General features: G+C 36.8%; 2 protein-coding genes and 1 pseudogene across 54 annotated transcripts in view; all 3 read right to left on the bottom strand.

The window, feature by feature from the left end:
* The window catches only part of LOC114252100 (zonadhesin), a 160,670-nt gene that overhangs the window by 34,978 nt on the left and 106,978 nt on the right, over positions 1-18,714 (bottom strand). For 7 of the 50 annotated variants that reach the window (XM_089736938.1, XM_089736946.1, XM_089736923.1 and 4 more), the window contains one exon: positions 18,269-18,614. The exons of 37 other annotated variants lie outside the window; for them this stretch is intronic. In XM_089736938.1, the coding sequence (XP_089593064.1) occupies positions 18,399-18,614 (216 nt within the window). In that variant the 3' untranslated portion in view covers positions 18,269-18,398. Of the gene's footprint in view, positions 1-18,110; positions 18,615-18,714 lie in introns of those variants that run through there. 6 more of the 50 variants (XM_089736915.1, XM_089736928.1, XM_089736937.1 and 3 more) reach the window with 1 other exon arrangement.
* On the bottom strand, positions 680-3,611 carry LOC149500355 (uncharacterized; annotated as a pseudogene).
* On the bottom strand, positions 11,047-18,300 carry serpin-28 (serine protease inhibitor 28). Of its 4 annotated transcripts, XR_016325046.1 has the most exons (6): positions 17,868-18,300; positions 17,260-17,469; positions 15,066-15,210; positions 12,171-12,302; positions 11,475-11,609; positions 11,047-11,181 (listed from the first exon to the last, which is right to left on the bottom strand). XR_016325046.1 is itself a non-coding variant. In XM_089736948.1 (5 exons), exons 1-4 carry the CDS (start codon positions 17,919-17,921, stop codon positions 12,172-12,174), a joined length of 540 nt encoding a protein of 179 aa, XP_089593074.1. In that variant the 5' UTR covers positions 17,922-18,300; the 3' UTR covers positions 11,047-11,181; position 12,171. The 4 variants fall into 4 exon arrangements, 3 of the variants coding, with proteins under 3 accessions (XP_089593074.1, XP_089593073.1, XP_089593075.1); XM_089736948.1 differs by lacking the exon at positions 11,475-11,609; XM_089736947.1 differs by lacking the exon at positions 12,171-12,302.

The following is an 18,714-nucleotide window of genomic DNA, read 5'->3' as shown; positions in this document are numbered from 1 at the left end:
ACTCGGTTTAGAAAGCTGTATTTCTTTGGGATTAATTAGCAACGTTAATGTAATAAATATTGATAAGTACTCAGACTTGTTTCAAGGTCTAGGAAAATTACCTGGTAAATATATGAGTCGACTATTATCAAAGCCGGCAATGTGACTTTTGGACAATTATTGGTAAATCAGAAAAACGAATTATTGACTTTGTATTCCATTGGCAGTCACAAAACTCTTCTGAACGACATCTTAGATAAATAACAGGTTAAGTATTAACCTTTATTTAATGCAAGTTTTGAACCGTATTCTTTGAAGGAGACGATTATATTCAAATCAATCTGTATTGACATATCAATAAAAAATTTTTGTCCAAATGCACAGATTGCCACCTTTGATAATAGGCGACTCATATATAAGATTATTAGGTATGTTGTTTTATTTATATGTATTATATGTTTATTAAAATAAAACTTCAATGTGTTGCTCCGAAATAACAAATAAACGACATTTAAAGTTTATTTATAATCTTGTTAGAAATTATTTTTCATAAAATTTTATACAATGACATAATATTTATCTGTCAAGGCTTCTCGACTTTTCAGCACATGCGCGGACGTTCCGGCACATGTCGACAGCGCATGCGTGACATAATTAAAATTAAAGAAAGGAATTTAATTTAAGTTTCCTATTCCTTTTAACTTTAGTATTTTTGAATTAATTAGAGAAACATTTGAACCAGAATCATAAACCCCATATATTTCTAGTTTATCATTCAATAGTAGTTTGACATTAATTAATGGTGTTACTATTCGTTTTTTTGATTAGTTTCGTTTAACTCTGCTTCTATCACCGAATTGTTTACATGCTTAATGAAATTTTTCTTTAGTTTTTCATCTTCCTTGGCTCTAAACCAACACGTGGACTCAGGGTGATAACGAGAACCTTTATTCAACTTTTCACAAATCTTGCATACATATTTTTCTTCATTTCTATTATTAGTTCTCATATTTTCATTTTTCATTATAGGCATATAGCTTTTTTAATTTACCAAATGTTCATACTTACTCACTTCATTAAACAAATCCACTGTATCTTTTAATGTTTCTCTATTAATCCTATTTAGTATGAATTCTGGTAAACCAGCTGCTAATAGATCCACTAGTGTATCTGTGTCAATTGTTCTTCTCATATCCAATAACAGTTTTTCTTTTCTCATGGCGTAATCCAATAATGAACCATCCTTATATTTAAAGAATAGTGCGTATCTAACTGGGTTCCAGCCTTTGTTTGCAAAAGATTCACAGAATTTGTTTTTCCAAGTTGACCATTCCGAATTCATTGTCAATTTTATTACCATTGAACTATACCAGTCCACACAAGCCTTATCCATAAACAATCTAAGTATTTCAATTTTCTTTTCATCCTCTGTTACATCAAAGCGTTTACATTCACTCTCAAAAATATCAATCCATTGGTTAGCATTAGAATGTTTACTTGTAAATTTTTCAATTACAAACTTTTCTGCAATTTTTGTCAAGATTTGTTCTTTAACCTCTCCACAGTTCGGAGTCCTTTGAGCGGACTCCACAGATACGTGAAATGTCAAATCACATTTATCTATCAACAGTGACCCGTCCGCTCAAAGGACTTCCCACAGACGGCCAGTGGCGGCCACAGTGCCGCGTCCGCTCAGCGGACTTCCACTATTATGGGCTGTTACATATTTTTACTAGAGTTCTCGTTCTGAAGTACTTTAAAAATCGACTAAGCATGAATAAGTTCGCCTTATTACATAAAATTTGTTTGGTCTGTGGTACAAAAATTTTTCAAGATCGTTGATTTAGTTGGTGGCAATTTCAAACAGTGTTTCCCGCGAACTAGTCGGTCGTACAGCAATTAATTGTTGTAATAAGTTTGGTTCGTCTGCTGAGAAATATGCAACAATAAGTATTAATTAATTTTATTTACTAATATGGGTATATCCTTTACATTTTAAGTTAAAAACCACCATCGAAGCTACGACCAAGTCATTTTTCGAAGTTGTAAGTGGATTTTGTTTTGTAATATCTGATAGAAAAATTATGAAATTTATTAAAATAATAATGTGTAATCAGATCATTATATAGTGAACTTCAATCTAATAAGTATAAAATACGTGTATTTTAGTCGCAAGTACGAAAATTTCGTCCTCAAAGATACAAAACACCGTAAAGTCCGCTAAACGGACTGCACACAGACACTAGTTTGAAGGGTCACGTGACAAAATAACTGCCGGTAAAAAAAATATGGATATGACATGAACTTCATGTTAAATATTGTAATGATATATTTTTTGTTGTTTTGGTTATATTTGATTTTTTTTATATTTTATACCAAGGATAGGATTCTTAGCATAAGCCAATCATCTTCCTTTTGTTTTTTTTTCTGTGAAGAAAAATCGTTATACACCACTATTTTAAAATTAGTACAAAAAAAATTTAACCGGGCTCTAAGTATCTTTAACTAATTATAGTTGTGTAGTTAAAAAATAAAAAAAACATTAAGTCCTAAAACTGTCCACTAAAATACGTAATAATTGGTAAATGCTAAATAACTAAATCAATGATAGTAGGTACGTGCAGCGGCGTTTGAGACACCTACGGGGCGCTGCTCTATTGATAAATTCCGGCAAACTCGCGTCGAAGCTCGCCACCCCCTGTATCTCTGCGCCCGCGCCGCGCCCCGACGCAACAACAACAAAAAACAGTGCTAAATTGTTAGTGGAAGTGTGCGCATGATTTTTTCGTTGCAACAGTTGTTTGTTTACGTTTTCCCTGACGGCTTATTAGTCCACATCACGGGAGTATGTTGCTATACTTCACGCTCACCTGACCTCACGCCCATGGACTTCTTTTTGTGGAGTGAAATTAAAAGACGTGTGTACAGAAGTGAGCCGGTTAGGGTCGAAAAATCTTTTCTTTTAGTCCAGAATACCTTATTTTATTTTGATATTTGTTTGTTTTAATGTATAGATACTAACAAACATAAATTTCCAAAACGTAAAAGTAAACTTTTACTTTTATTCATATAATAAATTATTTTAGTGTTCAATGCGACTCCTTTTTTCAACGCGATTTTTGGAGTTTACTCCTTTAGAATCGATTTACATATATAGGCCCGGGGTATGAAAATTATGGGGACCAAAATCGTACTAGCATGTCACACGAAATGCGTTATGCGCATGTCACACGAAATGCGCGCCGGGCTGCTGCGCCGGCAGTCCGCCACAAAGCCTCGTACTGATCGCGCGTTTCTCTCATTATTGTATTTTCATATATTTGTTAGTCGTTTGTTTTGTGTCTCGTTAATTTGTTAATAATCTGTAGTGTATCGTGTTGTCGTAATATAGAACTATTTCTCGTATTGTTTCGTTTAATTTTTTATATCCAGTAAACTCCAGTCGTGCGTCGGAGCGGACACACACACTTTTTTTTTTTTTTTTTCATTCTTCAAAGCCACACAAAAAAAATAATTCTAATTTTGACTTATCAATAGTAAAATAAGTTTAAAAAAAAACAAAAAAAAATGGATAATTTTTTTTGGAATATGTCCTATCCATACCATGTACGTCGTCTTTGTGGAGCAGACATGTTTATTTTTTTGCTATGTTTATGAACTTTTTTTTTTATATTTTTCTTCGAAACATGTGGCTTTTTTCATTGGAATGAATGCCTAGTTTCATGTATATCTTGAATAACAAATTACTATACCACTTGTAAGCACATATTCTGCAAAATCTTAGTTTTTATGAGACCCTGTTTTTTGTACCAATTTTGAGTATTTAATATTTGAGACGTTCATACTCAAGATCTGTAGAATAAAACAACGTGACATTGTTTAAACTGGCTTGGCAATAAGCTTAAATTATTGTAAACAAAACACTCATTGTCCCTGACTCCGAGAACGTAATAAAAACAAATGAATTATGAGACCCACTTAGGTGACATTTGAAGAGGGTCTTTTTTTGTCGAAAATTTAAAAATATGTGCAGTATAAAAAAAATGTATTGGAACTTAAGCCTTTTGGTTTTTATTTTATCAAACACTTAGTATTGTACAAAAAATATATAATTTTACATCCAGCAAGGTCTTTATTTTTTAATAAATGGAAAACAAAAGATAAGATTTAGGTAACCGATTATATTTCTCATAGAACAGTTGCAATATAATTCAAGGTCAAGTGTAGTCTAACAAATTACATAAAGAAATCTTATTGGAATTATAAATCTAGTTGGAATTTTGAATAATTCCAATTAAATTTTGAGAAAATCACGTTTTTCTAAACCTAGACCGAAAAAACCTAGCCAGTCCAAAGTCCGCTCAGCGGACTTAACACAGCATAGACAAAATTAATTGACATGCACATATGCGCATTACGTGGAAAGTCCGCTGAGCGGACTTTGGACTGGTGGTGCAATAATAAATTTTGATGTGCACTTCTTGTGTATTTTGTACAAATTTCTCAAACAAATTTTCCAGCGTACCGGTTTCTGTTTGATATGCAATAGAATTTTTTTCTTGGTTTATTTTTTCTAAATATTGATTCTCAAATTGTAAATTATCGTCTTCATCTATGTATATTTTATTGAGTTCATCTGTCATTGTAATCCAAACCCTTCTTACCTGGTATCGTTTTTTCAAACTATTTTTCACCTTATTGTAAGCGGCTGTTTTCAATATTTCCTTATGATAACTAATTGCTTGTAGCTCTTCAGGTATTGAATAGACTTTATTATCACTTGTGGTTATTGAGGTAAGCGAAAGAATATTTGATTTTCCATCACTTCCAGGCAATAGTGTAAATTCAAAACGTAGTTTATCCATCTTTGATTGTAGTTTATAAACAAAAATGTCGTTTTATAAGATTATTAGGTATGTTGTTTTGTTTATATGTATTATATGTTTATTAAAATAAAACTTCAATGTGTTGCTCCGAAATAACAAAGAAACGACATTTAAAGTTTATTTATAATCTTGTTAGAAATTTTTTTTCATAAAATTTTATACAATGACATAATATTTATCTGTCAAGGCTTCTCGACTTTTCAGCACATGCGCAGACGTTCCGGCACATGTCGACAGCGCATGCGTGACATAATTAAAATTAAAGAAAGGAATAACTTTCTTTACATATATTATTGTAATAAATAAAAACATACAGCCTGTTGTTAGTCCAACGAGAAAAATTCCCTTAGGAATTAAAGGTATATTGTTGGACGAGTTACGTAGAATGGAAGAGTTAGGTGTGGTTAGAAAGGTCACACACCCGACCGATTGGGTGAATGCAATTGTTTTAATCGCAAAAAAGGACGGTGGCATTCGTGTATGTTTAGACCCCCGCCCGCTGAACCGCGAGGTGCGGCGCGCCCAGTACACGTTGCCGACAGTGTCTGAGCTGGCAGCGCGTCTGCGTGGTGCCACTGTGTTCACCGCGCGTGCTCGACGCGCGCTGTGGGTTCTGGTAAAACTTGCATACGCCCCGTCATGACCTATGCAAGTGTAGTGTTCGCTCACGCGGCCCGCATACACTTAAAATCCTTTCAAATCATTCAATCCCGTTTTTGCAGGATAGCCGTCGGAGCCCCGTGGTTCGTCAGGAACGTCGACCTCCATGACGACCTGGACTTAGAGTCCATCAATAAGTATCTGCAGTCGGCGTCCATGCGCCACTTCGATAAAGCGGCACGACACGAGAACCCTCTCATCGTGGCCGCCGGTAACTACATTCCCGATCCTGCGGACAGAATGGAAAGCAGTCGACGTCGCCCAAAACACGTCATCTCGGATCCTCCCGATCCACTAACGGTGCTTTTAGGAACTTCAAGCACCGGTCACCGTTCTCGTCGAACCCGTCGCTTGCGACGAAGGGCTCGACGAGTAAATTAACTCTCAGACACAGCCCACTGAGTTTCTCGCCGGATCTTCTCAGTGGGTCGCGTTTCCGATCCGGTGGTAGATTCTGCGAAGCACGGCTCTTGCTAGGGTTCGTGTTAGCAACATCGTCAGGTTTGAGCCCCGTGAGCTCACCTACTAAAGTTAGGGTTACGCTGACATAGCCTCTCAAGGCTATCAGCTTAGGTAGGATAAAAAAAAAAAAAAAAAAAGGGTTCTGGATGGTACAGATAGACGACGCCAGCGCCGATCTGTGCACCTTCGGTACTCCGTTCGGCCGGTATCAATTTTTACGTTTACCGTATGGGATAAACTGTGCGCCTGAAGTGTTTCATGCTAAACTCAGGCAGCATTTGGAAGACTTAGATGGTGTGGAGTCTTTCATCGATGACGTCATAATATGGGGACGCACAAAGGAAGAGCATGATAGGAGGTTGGAGTGCCTTTTACAGCATGCTAAGGAAGTAGGCATAAAGTTTAATCGCGATAAATGTAAATTCGGTGTACCCGAAATTACTTACCTAGGTCATAAGTTCGATGCGAATGGTATGCGGGCAGATGACTCAAAAGTCAAAGCTATTTTAGAAATGCCTCATCCAAAAGATAGGAAGGCGTTAGAGAGATTTTTAGGCATGGTTAATTATTTAGCTAAATTTATTTCTAATTACTCTGAGAGTGTGAATGTGTTACGGATCTTACTGAAAAAGGAATTCGAGTGGTTCTGGGAATCGCATCATTCCGAAGCTGTGGACAAGCTAAAAATGAAGCTTAGCTGTGCGCCCGTGCTGGCACAATACAGTGAGAGTGTACCGATAGTAGTGTCGGTGGACGCATCCAGTGTAGCGCTGGGTGCCGTGCTGCTACAGGCCGGTCGTCCGGTAGAGTTCGCATCACTCACGCTCACCGACACTCAGACTAGGTATGCACACATAGAAAAATAAATGCTAGCTATTGTGTTTGGGATTGAGCGGTTCAGGCAGTATATTTACGGTAGGTCCGACGTAACCGTACATACTGATCACAAGCCCCTAGAAGCTTTATTCAACAAACCGTGCAAGGGTATGATTTCAAAGTTGTATATACTCCAGGTAAAAATATGTATATTGCAGATACGCTATCTCGGGCTCCTTTGAATGAAATGATGAATGATCGGGTTTCTTCTGAAGTTAACGTGCAAACGTGTTTCATGATAGAAAATATACCGTATAGTAACAAAAAGTTGGAGGTAATTAAAAAAGAAACGGAGACGGACAGTGATTGTAGGTGTTTAATTAAGTACATAAAGCATGGCTGGCCAAAGAATAGACGTGATGTAAATGAAAAAATAAAAGTGTTCTGGCTGTATCGCGAGGAACTTCATTATATAGAAGGGATTATTTTCAAGGGGGAACGTGTCTTTATACCCCGTGCTTTACGAGACGACATGTTGTTGAGGGTCCACGAGGGACATTTAAATATTTTGGCCCGGACTGCGGCGGTGCGCAGCGTGTGCGTTACACGTGCCTCGATGCCAACCGCTTCTACAGCACCCTGTGCCCGCGCTACCCTGGCATAAACTAGCCTCCGACATTTTTGAATATAGAAAGAAAAGCTATATTATCCTAGTCGATTACTTTTCTAACTACGTAGAAGTCGGACAGTTGGCGAATATTAGCTCTAAGCATGTTATTAATTTTTTGAGGGAACAGTTCGCGCGTCACGGCATTCCAGCACAATTAGTGACTGATAATGGTCCAGCGTACAGCTCACGAGAGTTTAGAATGTTCATGCATGATTGGGAAGTACATCATGAGACGTCATGATAAATACAAAATTGCCAACTACTGCAGAGCTATTAAGGGAAAAAGTAGATAATTGTTGCAAATGATGTGACAATAAAAACCAGCAGCGTAACGACAAGTTCTTTTATTTGTGCGAGAATGTAGAAAGCAGGTAGAAATGGCTGGCACGGCTTGTTTTATTAACACTATCCCCCCTTCGTTGGCTTTGGCTGGCGGCGGCGGCGGTGGCTGTGCCGGAAGGGGGCGTGTTAATATGGCTTGGCGGCTTGGATGGCGGCAGGGCATGACAGCTGACGTCACGTCCGTTACATTCGACCATCCTGCAACAATTGCTCCCGCAATGGGGAACACACAAAAACATTTAGTTCTCAAATAAATCAATAAGGTCTTCAGTTTCGAGCTGCTCATCGGAACTACTAGCGCTATCGGACACATGGGCTATACTTTTATAGGGCCTTCTTCTTCTTCTCCATCGCTCCCTCATTGCTGAGGATCGTGACTCCGTTTTAGCTTGTCTACTGTCAGCCTCCATCGGTTCCGGTCAGTTGCCTGGTGTAGTGCAGCGCTAGCGTATATAGCGCAGCGTATTAAGTAGTACAATAGACCCATGATATGTATCATTAGAATATAATATTAGACTTTATCAAATACTGCCTAAATATTAAATTGTTTTATATTCACTTGTCACGCTCCATCTAGTGTATTCTAGTATATAGTATAACTTTTTTTTTATTGCTTAGATGGTTGGACGAGCTCACAGCACACCTCGTATTAAGTGGTCACTGGAGCCCATAGACATCTACAACGTCAATGCGCCACCCACCTTCAGATTCTAAGTTCTAAGGTCTCAGTATAGTTACAACGGCTGCCCCACCCTTCAAACCGAAACGCATTCCTGCATCACGGCAGAAATAGACAGGGCGGTGGTACCCACCCGTGCGGACTCACAAGAGGTCCTACCATCAGTAATTACGCAAATTATAATTTTGCGGGTTGGATTTTTATTACACGATGTTATTCCTTCACCGTGGAAGTCAATCGTGAACATTTGTTAAGTTCTTTTTTTTTCCACAGGAGAAAATCGCCGGATCCCCATCCGCGCAGCGTGTGGAGTATGTGGGAGTTGAACCTCACTAAAAACTCCTGACGCTCACAGCCGGCGCACTACCCCGGACCGGGCCGGAGCCCAGTCGGAGCTACTGAGACGGCGGGATAGGGCTTACGCAGAGCATATTTCATTCATCCCGTCGTCCCCCAGAGGCCGGACCAGCGGTCGCCGACGAAACAGCCACCGGTTGCCACGGTCGACGGGCCGGGGGCCCACCTTGAAGGCGCCACGCTGCACCTTCCCCCAGAGCGGTCGGAGGAACGCGGTCTACCATCACCCGGCTTCCTATTACGGGCGTGGTGTAAATCACCCCGCCCCACGGCTGGGTCCCTCCCCGCATAAAGCGGGTGGAGCCCAAAGCTCTTAGGGGGCCAGGTAATGGATGGGACCCCGGTCCCGACCCCCTGCTCGGCGGCGGCGGATTTCTGCGTAGTGAGGAGAGCTTTGCTTCACCCGCCCCGCCGCCCCCTTCTGCGAGACGGTGCACTCGCAGAAGTCGAGTGACAGGACTGTAGTATTTTCTAAAGTTTTGGGAGGTTAACGGCAAAGGGAAGATCTTCGACCGAACGGGTGAAATTGCTCGGGACATCGACGATCGATATATTCGAGTACTATCGAGTCGTCGCGTCCCCTTGCAAAGGCGTGGGACGCGCCGCGGGGAAACCCCTTTGCCCGGGCATGTGACTCCCTGTCTATCGAGGCGGGGGTGATGAGTTGCGGGTTGATAACTAGAAGGCTTGAGTTGAGATTGTGATGGGTGGGACTGTCTCTTCATTCCTCTTCTTCTTCTCCTTCTTCATTCTTCTCTTCTTCTTTCTTCCTTCTTCAATGTTCAGGTTGTTCAGTACTTGCAGTATGCAAGCTTGTCTTGAAAATGTCGTTAGCGAGATTCAGGCATCCGTCAAATATATTGTGTTCCGTGATGGCTACCGGCTATAAAGTTAATGTCAATTTCGTAATTTCATTTGATCTCCACTTATCGGTATTCTCGCCTCGGGTATTCCGCTAATACCTATTGATTGGAAGCTGTTCCCTTAAGAGACCTGTCCTTGCTATCGTCATGATGGACTATAATTTGTACTTTAACTCTATTATCGACGGTTTACTGACAGATAAGCAAACGTAAACTCTAAGAGTTAGTTGTTGATTAAAATTGTATAGAAATCCCACAATTCGTATTTTTACCATATAACATAGGATTTTAATTGTAATCTTTGAATTACCTCTGCTACTGTTCATTATAGAAGGATAATATTTTCGGAACATGGAACTACCGGATGTCTAACTTTCGTAGCTCATAAGTCCATAATGTCACTCAGTACTAGTGGATACTACCGTCTTGTCTATGCTCAATGAATCAAGCTGACAGCTAAAAACAAAAATGATGCGCGTGCAACTTGGTGAACGCGAAAGAAGTGAAACTTCTTTAGCGGTCTGTAGTATTGTGGGTTTCTTCATTTTTCACCCTTAAATCAAATTTCTCTTATAATACAGAATGCTGTGTATAAGAGAAGCGGCCTAGCTCTTTCTCTCTTTTTTTCTCTAGCCGTAACGAATCTGTGGCGAGTTAAATTTGTCTTTTTTTTATTGCCTTTGTAAGCAGACGAGCATACGGCCCACCTGATGGTGAGTGCTTGCTGCATGAACTTCAGTAATGCCTGGAGAAGAGCCAAGCCGCTGCTTACTGTTAAGTACTCTCCACAAGTCTCATTTGAAGAAGGATAATCTCAACGCACCTCGCGCCTAAAGAAGTTTCACTTCAAAAACTGCGCTGTAAGCACTTTTGCTCATCTATAGCAGTAAAGAATGTGTATGCAAGCCTCGTGTACTGTTGAAATACCCCCGTCCGTGACAAGCTGGAATATCTCCTTAGGCTACGAGCGAATATTAATTAATAAATCGATTCTTAAGGAGTAAACATCAAGAAGATGTAACTGATAACTAATTGTATCATATCTTGACATATGGGGACGAAATCTCGAAAAGGTTTTTTTATTGCCCTTGTAGGCAGACGAGTATACGGCCCACCTGATGGTGAGTGGTCGCCATCACTCATGGACATCAGCAATGCCAAACCGCTGCCTATCGTAAAGTATCCCACCCTTTAAACCAAAGTGAAATTCAGTAAAATATTCTTGTAACCATATGTCCTTGTGTGTAAAATTTAAATATTGTTTTTCTTCGAGTTCTATTTTTTTTAATAGGTATAATATCTATGGAGAGTGATGTAAATAAAACAAAAATATGGAAACAAATAGTTTTAATTGTTGTATAACACCACATAAAAATATTATAATTTATTTAAAATTGATTCAGTAATAAAAATTTTCATCTAATACATTTTATTAGCTCAAAGAAAAAATATGCTGCAATGATGGACCTGTAAATAATTTAAATTATACTTTAGTATTTAGTAAATCTTTAAGGTATCATTACGTTTGAAATTTAAAATTTTGTTAGTTACATATATTGAAGAAATCCAGAGAACTGATTAAATATACAAGCTCGCACGAAAAAAACCTTTCTCTTTCTTTACATTTTCCCAAAATGCTTAGTAATAAGTAAAGTAACATTACTCATATGCTATTTTAAGCATATGTGTTATGCACAATACAAACACACGCTATAAATGTTAATAAAGCCAAAACATGAACTACTGCGCAAGAAGGTCACCTTAATTTCCATTAAAGACACCACAAAACAATGGATCCCTTTCGAGTAACACACAAAAAACATAGCTTCTGTCGGCTATGAAGTAATATTCGTTCTCCGGAATAATTGCGGATGTCGCTCTAGCACCGACAACAGCTGGAAATTTAGAAATAAATACCGAAAAATGGATTAATTCGCTACGTCAACTTTCCAAAGATCTTGAGAATGTTTCAATTAAAACTCTTTTACCTAATTTGCGAACGTGTGCATATTATGAGTAATTTAAAAGTATTTAAAAAGAATAGTTTGCGTATCATACGATGCGCAATCGAAAATAGTGATGAGCTGTAACAAATACGATGCTCGATCCATAAATCTGATAAAATTTTGACCTCATCTTGAAAGGCTAAAGGATAGTATAACGTATATGGCAATTAATAAAAACTAACAAATTTCATAAAATAGTTGATTTGAGAAAAATATAGGGTAAATTTCGATATTCTCAACATCCTGTCTATTGTATAAATCTATTATACATCCTATTACACGAAAGAAGAATATTGTTTTGCGAAGTCCATTTTATTCTATAGAAATATTATATTAATAGAAGAGTACAATGGAAATAAAAAAGTATTAAGCCATTTTTTGTGAAATCTAGAAAGAGCAAGAATTAAAGAAGCGAACAATGAAGAGGGTACAAAATTTCCTAAAAATCACCTTAAACAGCGAATATTCCACCGAATATTATGTCTGTTCCAATTTTAATAACAAACACAAAGGGATGGTCTGCGTTGAAGACTAATGGTTCTACTTCAGATATCGGTAGACTTAACGTGGTACCGACTACTGCTGTAAGTACATAAGTATTTTAAGATCCATTATTATTATTACTGCCGTATATTTAAGTATGAGAATTCACTGCCTTTTTGATGTTGGCTTTCATATTCAAACGCATAGCATACCAGCGCATACTACAATATTAGATCAAGGTCTTATTTCTAATGTAATAGTTACTATCTCATCTATAAAAATAGAATGAGAGGAAAAGAGCGGAATATAGAGGTAGGCCAGTGTACCTGGTCGGCCTCAGCAAATGATTATACAAAAGCAGTCATTATGTAATTTTTTTAAAATATTTTGTACACTGAAATTTTGTTTTTCACTTCACTTTATTTATGCATTTGCACTTTATTTAATGATTTTAACATTAGTTTTGCCAATGATATCAACGTGCTTTATAATAATGATAGGTATTCAAATAATAATATATATTAAAAAAATTATCATCTGGGCAGATCTTTGTTAGCAAATGGACATATAATTACAAAACCACGAAAATATTGAGATCTCATACATTATAATGCCTTTTTTTAATTCCTTCTTATGAATAATCAAAACCCACTTAGGAGCCACAAGGTGCGTTTTCAAAAAAAAAACCTTACGTAGATGGATTAAAAGAATAAATAAAGTTACTAAAATTAATATCGCAATTTGATTAGTTACACCCTTCGATTTCACCTTAGGAACCTATGAACAATCCACTGAAAATTGGTTCATCGTTAATCAAAACGAAAAATATGTATGGATGGTCTGCTATAAATAATTTGGGCAAAACTTCTTGGCTGGCTTGTCCAGAAGATAATGTTGCGATGACAGCTGAAAGTAATTCAATCGACTAGTGGTAAAAACTTAGCCCCACGATCTTTTCTAGTGCATTTCAAGCGGACCGCCAATGCGCATATGGGAAAAGTGTATTAACCACAAAAAAACTAGAAATAAAATAGAACTTAGGAACTGCGAACTAAAAGCATGCAGATACCGAAAGATAGCGCAATAAACGAGAGAAGCCCGTGTTATCTCACGCTCTCCCTCTCAACACTAGTCGGCCGCATCTGTTCACGACTTAACCTAACCTAATCTATCTTAAGGAGGAGGGAGTCTGGATATCAGTAATACAGGTCTTTGAACCTAGTACAGACTTCAGCTCTTTCAAAGCCTTACAAAATAAATTATAAGGTTAATTTCCATTTGTATTTGTACTATAAGAGAGAAATAAATAAATTATAATTATTATTATTAATATTATTATTGTTATTTCCTTAATTTTATGTGTTTCGGCTTAAATTCCCTGAGAAACTCCACTGAAAGTTGGTGTTTCGTAAAGTAGAACAGAAAATGCGAAAGGACGATCCGCTATGAATAGTTTGGGCAAAGATTCCTCGACAATCGAATCCGAGTTTACGGTAACAGCTGGAAATAACATTTGCGGTTTGATTCGAACAGAAACAGGATATTAATGAACGGATTTTAATGAAATACTACTTAGGGCTTTAGTTCAATACAGTTAGTGGGCCACTAGAAGTTTGTGAATTTGCGAAACTTAACTTTACGCTATTAAACAATTTTGTAAATCTGAATTCAAAATATCTTGTTGAACAAATACAGGATCAAATGCATTTCTAAATGAGTACAGAAGTATAACTAATTTAAGTGTACTAGATAATTTATATAACTTTTTTGACAATCATAAAAAAATAGTGCGATTCAAATATTTATTTTATAAAAACATTTTTAATTCCAAACAGTATAATTCTCTTATTATGATTATTATTACAAAAACTTCACAATTACAAAGATTTAACTTTACATTAAAAATATTTATTCAACTTATCCGACAAAAACCCCACTAAATATAATGTCATCTTGAACTTTGATTGCGTATACAAACGGATGATCTGCTTCAAAATAATACATATCTGTTCTACTTCTTTTAGTGAGTACGACGGCTGTAAATTTATATTTTATTACGCGACTTCATTTCGTTGACATTTTAAGTACATTTTAATTTCTGATGTTACGAAAAATCTCAACAGTGTGACGACTGTCGTCCGTGATTACGTAAAATGCTCTTCTAATTATTATAAATTATTTTTAAAACTCAAGGGAACTCTCAAAATATACTGTGATGCAAAGCATATTGTAAGTTGGCACAAGTTGGTACCACAACGATTTGTCTAGTATACTATTTTATCTATAAAGTATATAATATCTATATAACATATATGAGTATTATGGTAAATTCCCAACTCTTGCATATCCCGATTGAATAAGAACAAAGGAACTTGACTCAAACCATGGTAAATATGGTAGTTTACAGTATTTAATGTTAGGTCTTTACCTGCGTTTTAAAGTACTGGGAAACTAAAAACTGAAATACTACAAAATGCCTCTGAACAGTTTGTAAGCTCCGGTATACCGGACTTTTTCAGGAGGGCTATTGAAAAATGACAGTGCGCTAGCAGATATATCAATATCATCGGTGCATATTTTAATTATTAGAAAAAAGAACGTAACTTTCTGTATAATTTACGGCAATTTCATAGGTTAAGATCTAATATTTGATTTTTGTCTTTGAAATTGCCGTGATTAAGCTTACAATTGACATATTTTTTTCGTATTACGGAATTCTTTTTAAAAAAAATTATCCAAAATAGAAGTGTTACATTTTTTAGCTTTGTCAATTTTGAAAGTATCATAATTTAATTTTAGATATAGATTAGATTTAGATTTTATTATTTTGATTGCCGATTGAAAACATAAAAATAATCTTACCAGTTGCGACCGCTGCCTCGGTTCCAGTTTCATCAACTATGATTTTAGCTTTCTGTATTGCAGCAGAAACATATACGGGGTCCGAATTTAATAAAATTCCTTCGAAATCATTTGATTGTGGATCGAACATTTTGGTTACGTTCATCTATAATGACAAGTAGCAATTAGTATCGGTGATAAACATTATGGGGTACCATAATATGGTATACAGTAACTAATGCTTTCAAAGTATAATATAAATAAATAGTCGTGATATGAAAGGCTATGTTATCTTAAACCACAAAGATAGTAGGCACTTTTTTCAGGTTCGATCGACTTTGAAAGGGCCTCGAGGCAAAGTTGATATTACTATGACATTGAAAATGTTGTTTAACATTAAACTCATGAAAATTGTAATTTGATATTATCAATTCAGTTTCAGGGAGACGATATTTATATTCTTCTTCTTGCCTATGTCCTTGTCCAAGTCAATCGGAGCGGCCCAACATAAATTCAAATTGTTAAGTTTCAAGTTCTGGCGTTTCGGTGACGTCAGTTCTTATTTAAGTTCTCGGGATTAGCAAATTATAAGCATTTGTTATAGGAGTGATTAAGATACAAAGGAAGTAAACAAGAGAAAAATGTCTATATAGTACAGGGCGGTAGTATTTGCAACTAGATGTATGTAACAACTCTTAGTTTCTTATACTAGTACTCAAATTATTCTCATGAAATACTCTTATTTAGTGATATTTATCCCGAGAGTCGATATGTCACGTATACTTATATACCTAGTCAGGTCATAAATTCTGTCACATGTTTAATGTAAAATAATTGAAACAAGTTTATTCATTATGTAGCCATTCATATACCAAAATGAACTTAACAAAACATAGATTCTTATGACACTGAAGTTTATTCAAAATGACCTCCGTGATTTTGAATACAGGCCTTCAATCTGCGCGGCCAGTCATCTATCGCAGCACGAACGAGGTCCATGTCAATATCGGCGGCTGCCTTAATCAAGGATGTCTTGAGTGACTCCAAATCGGGATGAGGCTTTGAGCACGCCTTTTCCTTCAAGTGTTGCCATATCTTGTAATCTAACGGATTCAAATCTGGACTGGAGGAGGGCCAGTCTTCGTGCCGGATGAAGTCGATTTCACGCGCCGCCAGCCAGACTTGCGTGCTCTTCGCTCTATGAGCTGGCGCCGAATCTTGTTGGAATACCCAGTGCCTGTTATTGAACATGGTATGAGAAACAGGTTCCACAAGGTTCGTCAGGACTGTATTTTGATACACAACTGCATTCGTTTTTACACCTTTCTCACAAAAATGTACCTCTGTTAAGCCCCAATAAGAAACTCCCAACCATACCATGAGCGAGGATGGAAAATGACCTCGTTGGACACGCGGAATACGGTTGCTCGCTTCTTCACTACTGTGTGCGTCCACCTTATCATTTTGTTTGTTGTAGCTCTCTTCTACGGTAAAAATTTTTTCATCCGAAAAAAGAATTTCCCGATATTTTTTTCCCACGTACCGCTTCAACAAAGCGTGGCATCTCTTCAGTCTCAGGTCCATTAGACGAGCATTCAAACGATGTCCTGTTTTTCTTCGATATGCCCGAAGCCCTAAGTCTTCATTTAACACCCTTTTCACCGTGGTTCTGCTTAACCCCATCTGAAGGGCCAACAGTTTCAACTTACGTTTGGGATTTCTTTGAATTCGCGCCTTCACAGCTTTTATCACTGCTGGAGTCCTAACAGACCGAGGGCGACCACTTCTTGACCTGTCATCTACACTAGAGTCTTCATTGTATCGTTTGATGGTACGATAAACGAATCTTTTGGTTATATTCAAAATTTTCAGTATGTTAAAAATTTGAATTGGCGCGTAACCGCAACGATGCAACGCAATAACTGCAACACGGTCTTCTTTAAGCGTCCACTCCATATTTAAAAATGAGTAAAATTCTAAAAGTTATACATTTTTATTTTCATGAACAATTCGAAATTCGAATTCAATAAACTTTTTTGTGACCAGCATTCTAAAAGAAAAGTTTTTACTGTGTGACAATACTTATGACCTGACTAGTTATAGTGCACTAAATTCTAGTACTGATATTCCTGTTTATATAATTATTAGTCCTCCCCTTTTCACAGTTTTTACAACGAAGTTTTCGAATACTCGTTAGATTATTAGAATTACTAACCTTCTGGGAAAGGTCTGCCATATCGATGTTCGTTGTTATATTCATCTCAGGTAGGAAACATTTGACTTTCTCTTGCCTAAGTGATTTAATGCTATTAGATAATTCATCTGAATTTCGTAATTTATCTAACATCTGGAGAAGGCCATCTTTTTTCTTTGGTAACAAGATTACTAAACTAGAATTGCCGCCTTTGTAGAACAATTCTAAGATCTGAAACGGGATAATTATATTTTTATTAAGATGGAACAAGTATATTAATTAATTTATAATTTTTTTCCCCACTTGGCTGTATACGTATAACTATTTAACAGAGCTATAAATGATTTATATTGCCAGCGAAGTCATTTTTTTTTTTTTTTATTGCTTATTTTAAGTTTCTTTAAGTTTAAGTTTCAAGTTTATTTTTAAGTTTCTTCTTCTTCTTTCAAGTTCGCACAGGTTCTCAAATCTGCGTTAACTTGCGTTAGACTTGTTTCGCAACGATGCGTGAGTGAATTAGATTTTTTGCCAATTTTGTTTTTACTATATCTCCAAATTCTTTTTTTGAGCAACATTCCTTGAGCAATTTATTCACAAAGCAACTTAAAGAAGTTGTTGCTGACTCATACCTGTGCATCGAGAATCTCGTTTTCTCCATAATTAAAGTTGTTTTCTTGATACATAGTCTTTATGGACTTAGTTTTGTTTGGTGTGATGTAGAAGTCTCTGTCGCGAGTGTTATTAGGATTGAACTGATATTGCCAATTCCCCTGAAATTGTTTGTACACAGTTAATTAAAACGGAGATGTAAAAGATGTATTGACTACAATGTTAGCGACTATGGCTTGATGGGCGTAGCCCTTAAAGTCTACCTGGTCGTGACTAACTGAAAATTATTCAGTGCAAATAAGTAGTATCTCAATTGAAGTAAGACTTGCTATTTCTTCTTTGTCTTTATCACTCTTAGCAGAAGGTCGTGGTCATTACTTTAAATGTTGATGGCAGGCTTCATAGCGAACTATAAACGCAGATGATGGGAGTTCTTCCCAGAAAACGTGGCTATACTTATACAATACGGTTACGTATGCCGTAGCTCCTGTTAGTAAATCTGTATTCTCTTTTTGGTCTTCAATGCGTGGTTTGTAAACGAGGGACTGGGATTACATCAAACAATTCCTCGTGGCATTCTCCATATGATACAAATTCCAGTGAGAGCTCACTACTTGAGGTTTGATAATAATAATTAAAAAATTTAATCTAAGAAAATAGTAACTCACAAGAAAATAAAAGGCGTTAACTAGAACCAATCTAGTGTCAGCGCTGAACAAATCTTCGCTGACAAGATTTTGAATTAAGTTATTGGTTTTGTTTGCGACCTGGAAAAGTGTTATAAAAAGTATATTAATTAACGAAATATCGTAAACTCCTTAATGGTGAAAATCATGGTAAGAACTCTTTAAGTAATAGTGTGTTTAA

The sequence above is a fragment of the Bombyx mandarina genome, chromosome 22 (assembly GCF_030267445.1).
Source record: "Bombyx mandarina strain Sakado chromosome 22, ASM3026744v2".
NCBI classification, from domain to species: Eukaryota; Metazoa; Arthropoda; class Insecta; order Lepidoptera; family Bombycidae; genus Bombyx; species Bombyx mandarina.
This window is presented reverse-complemented; position numbering and strand designations above follow the sequence as displayed.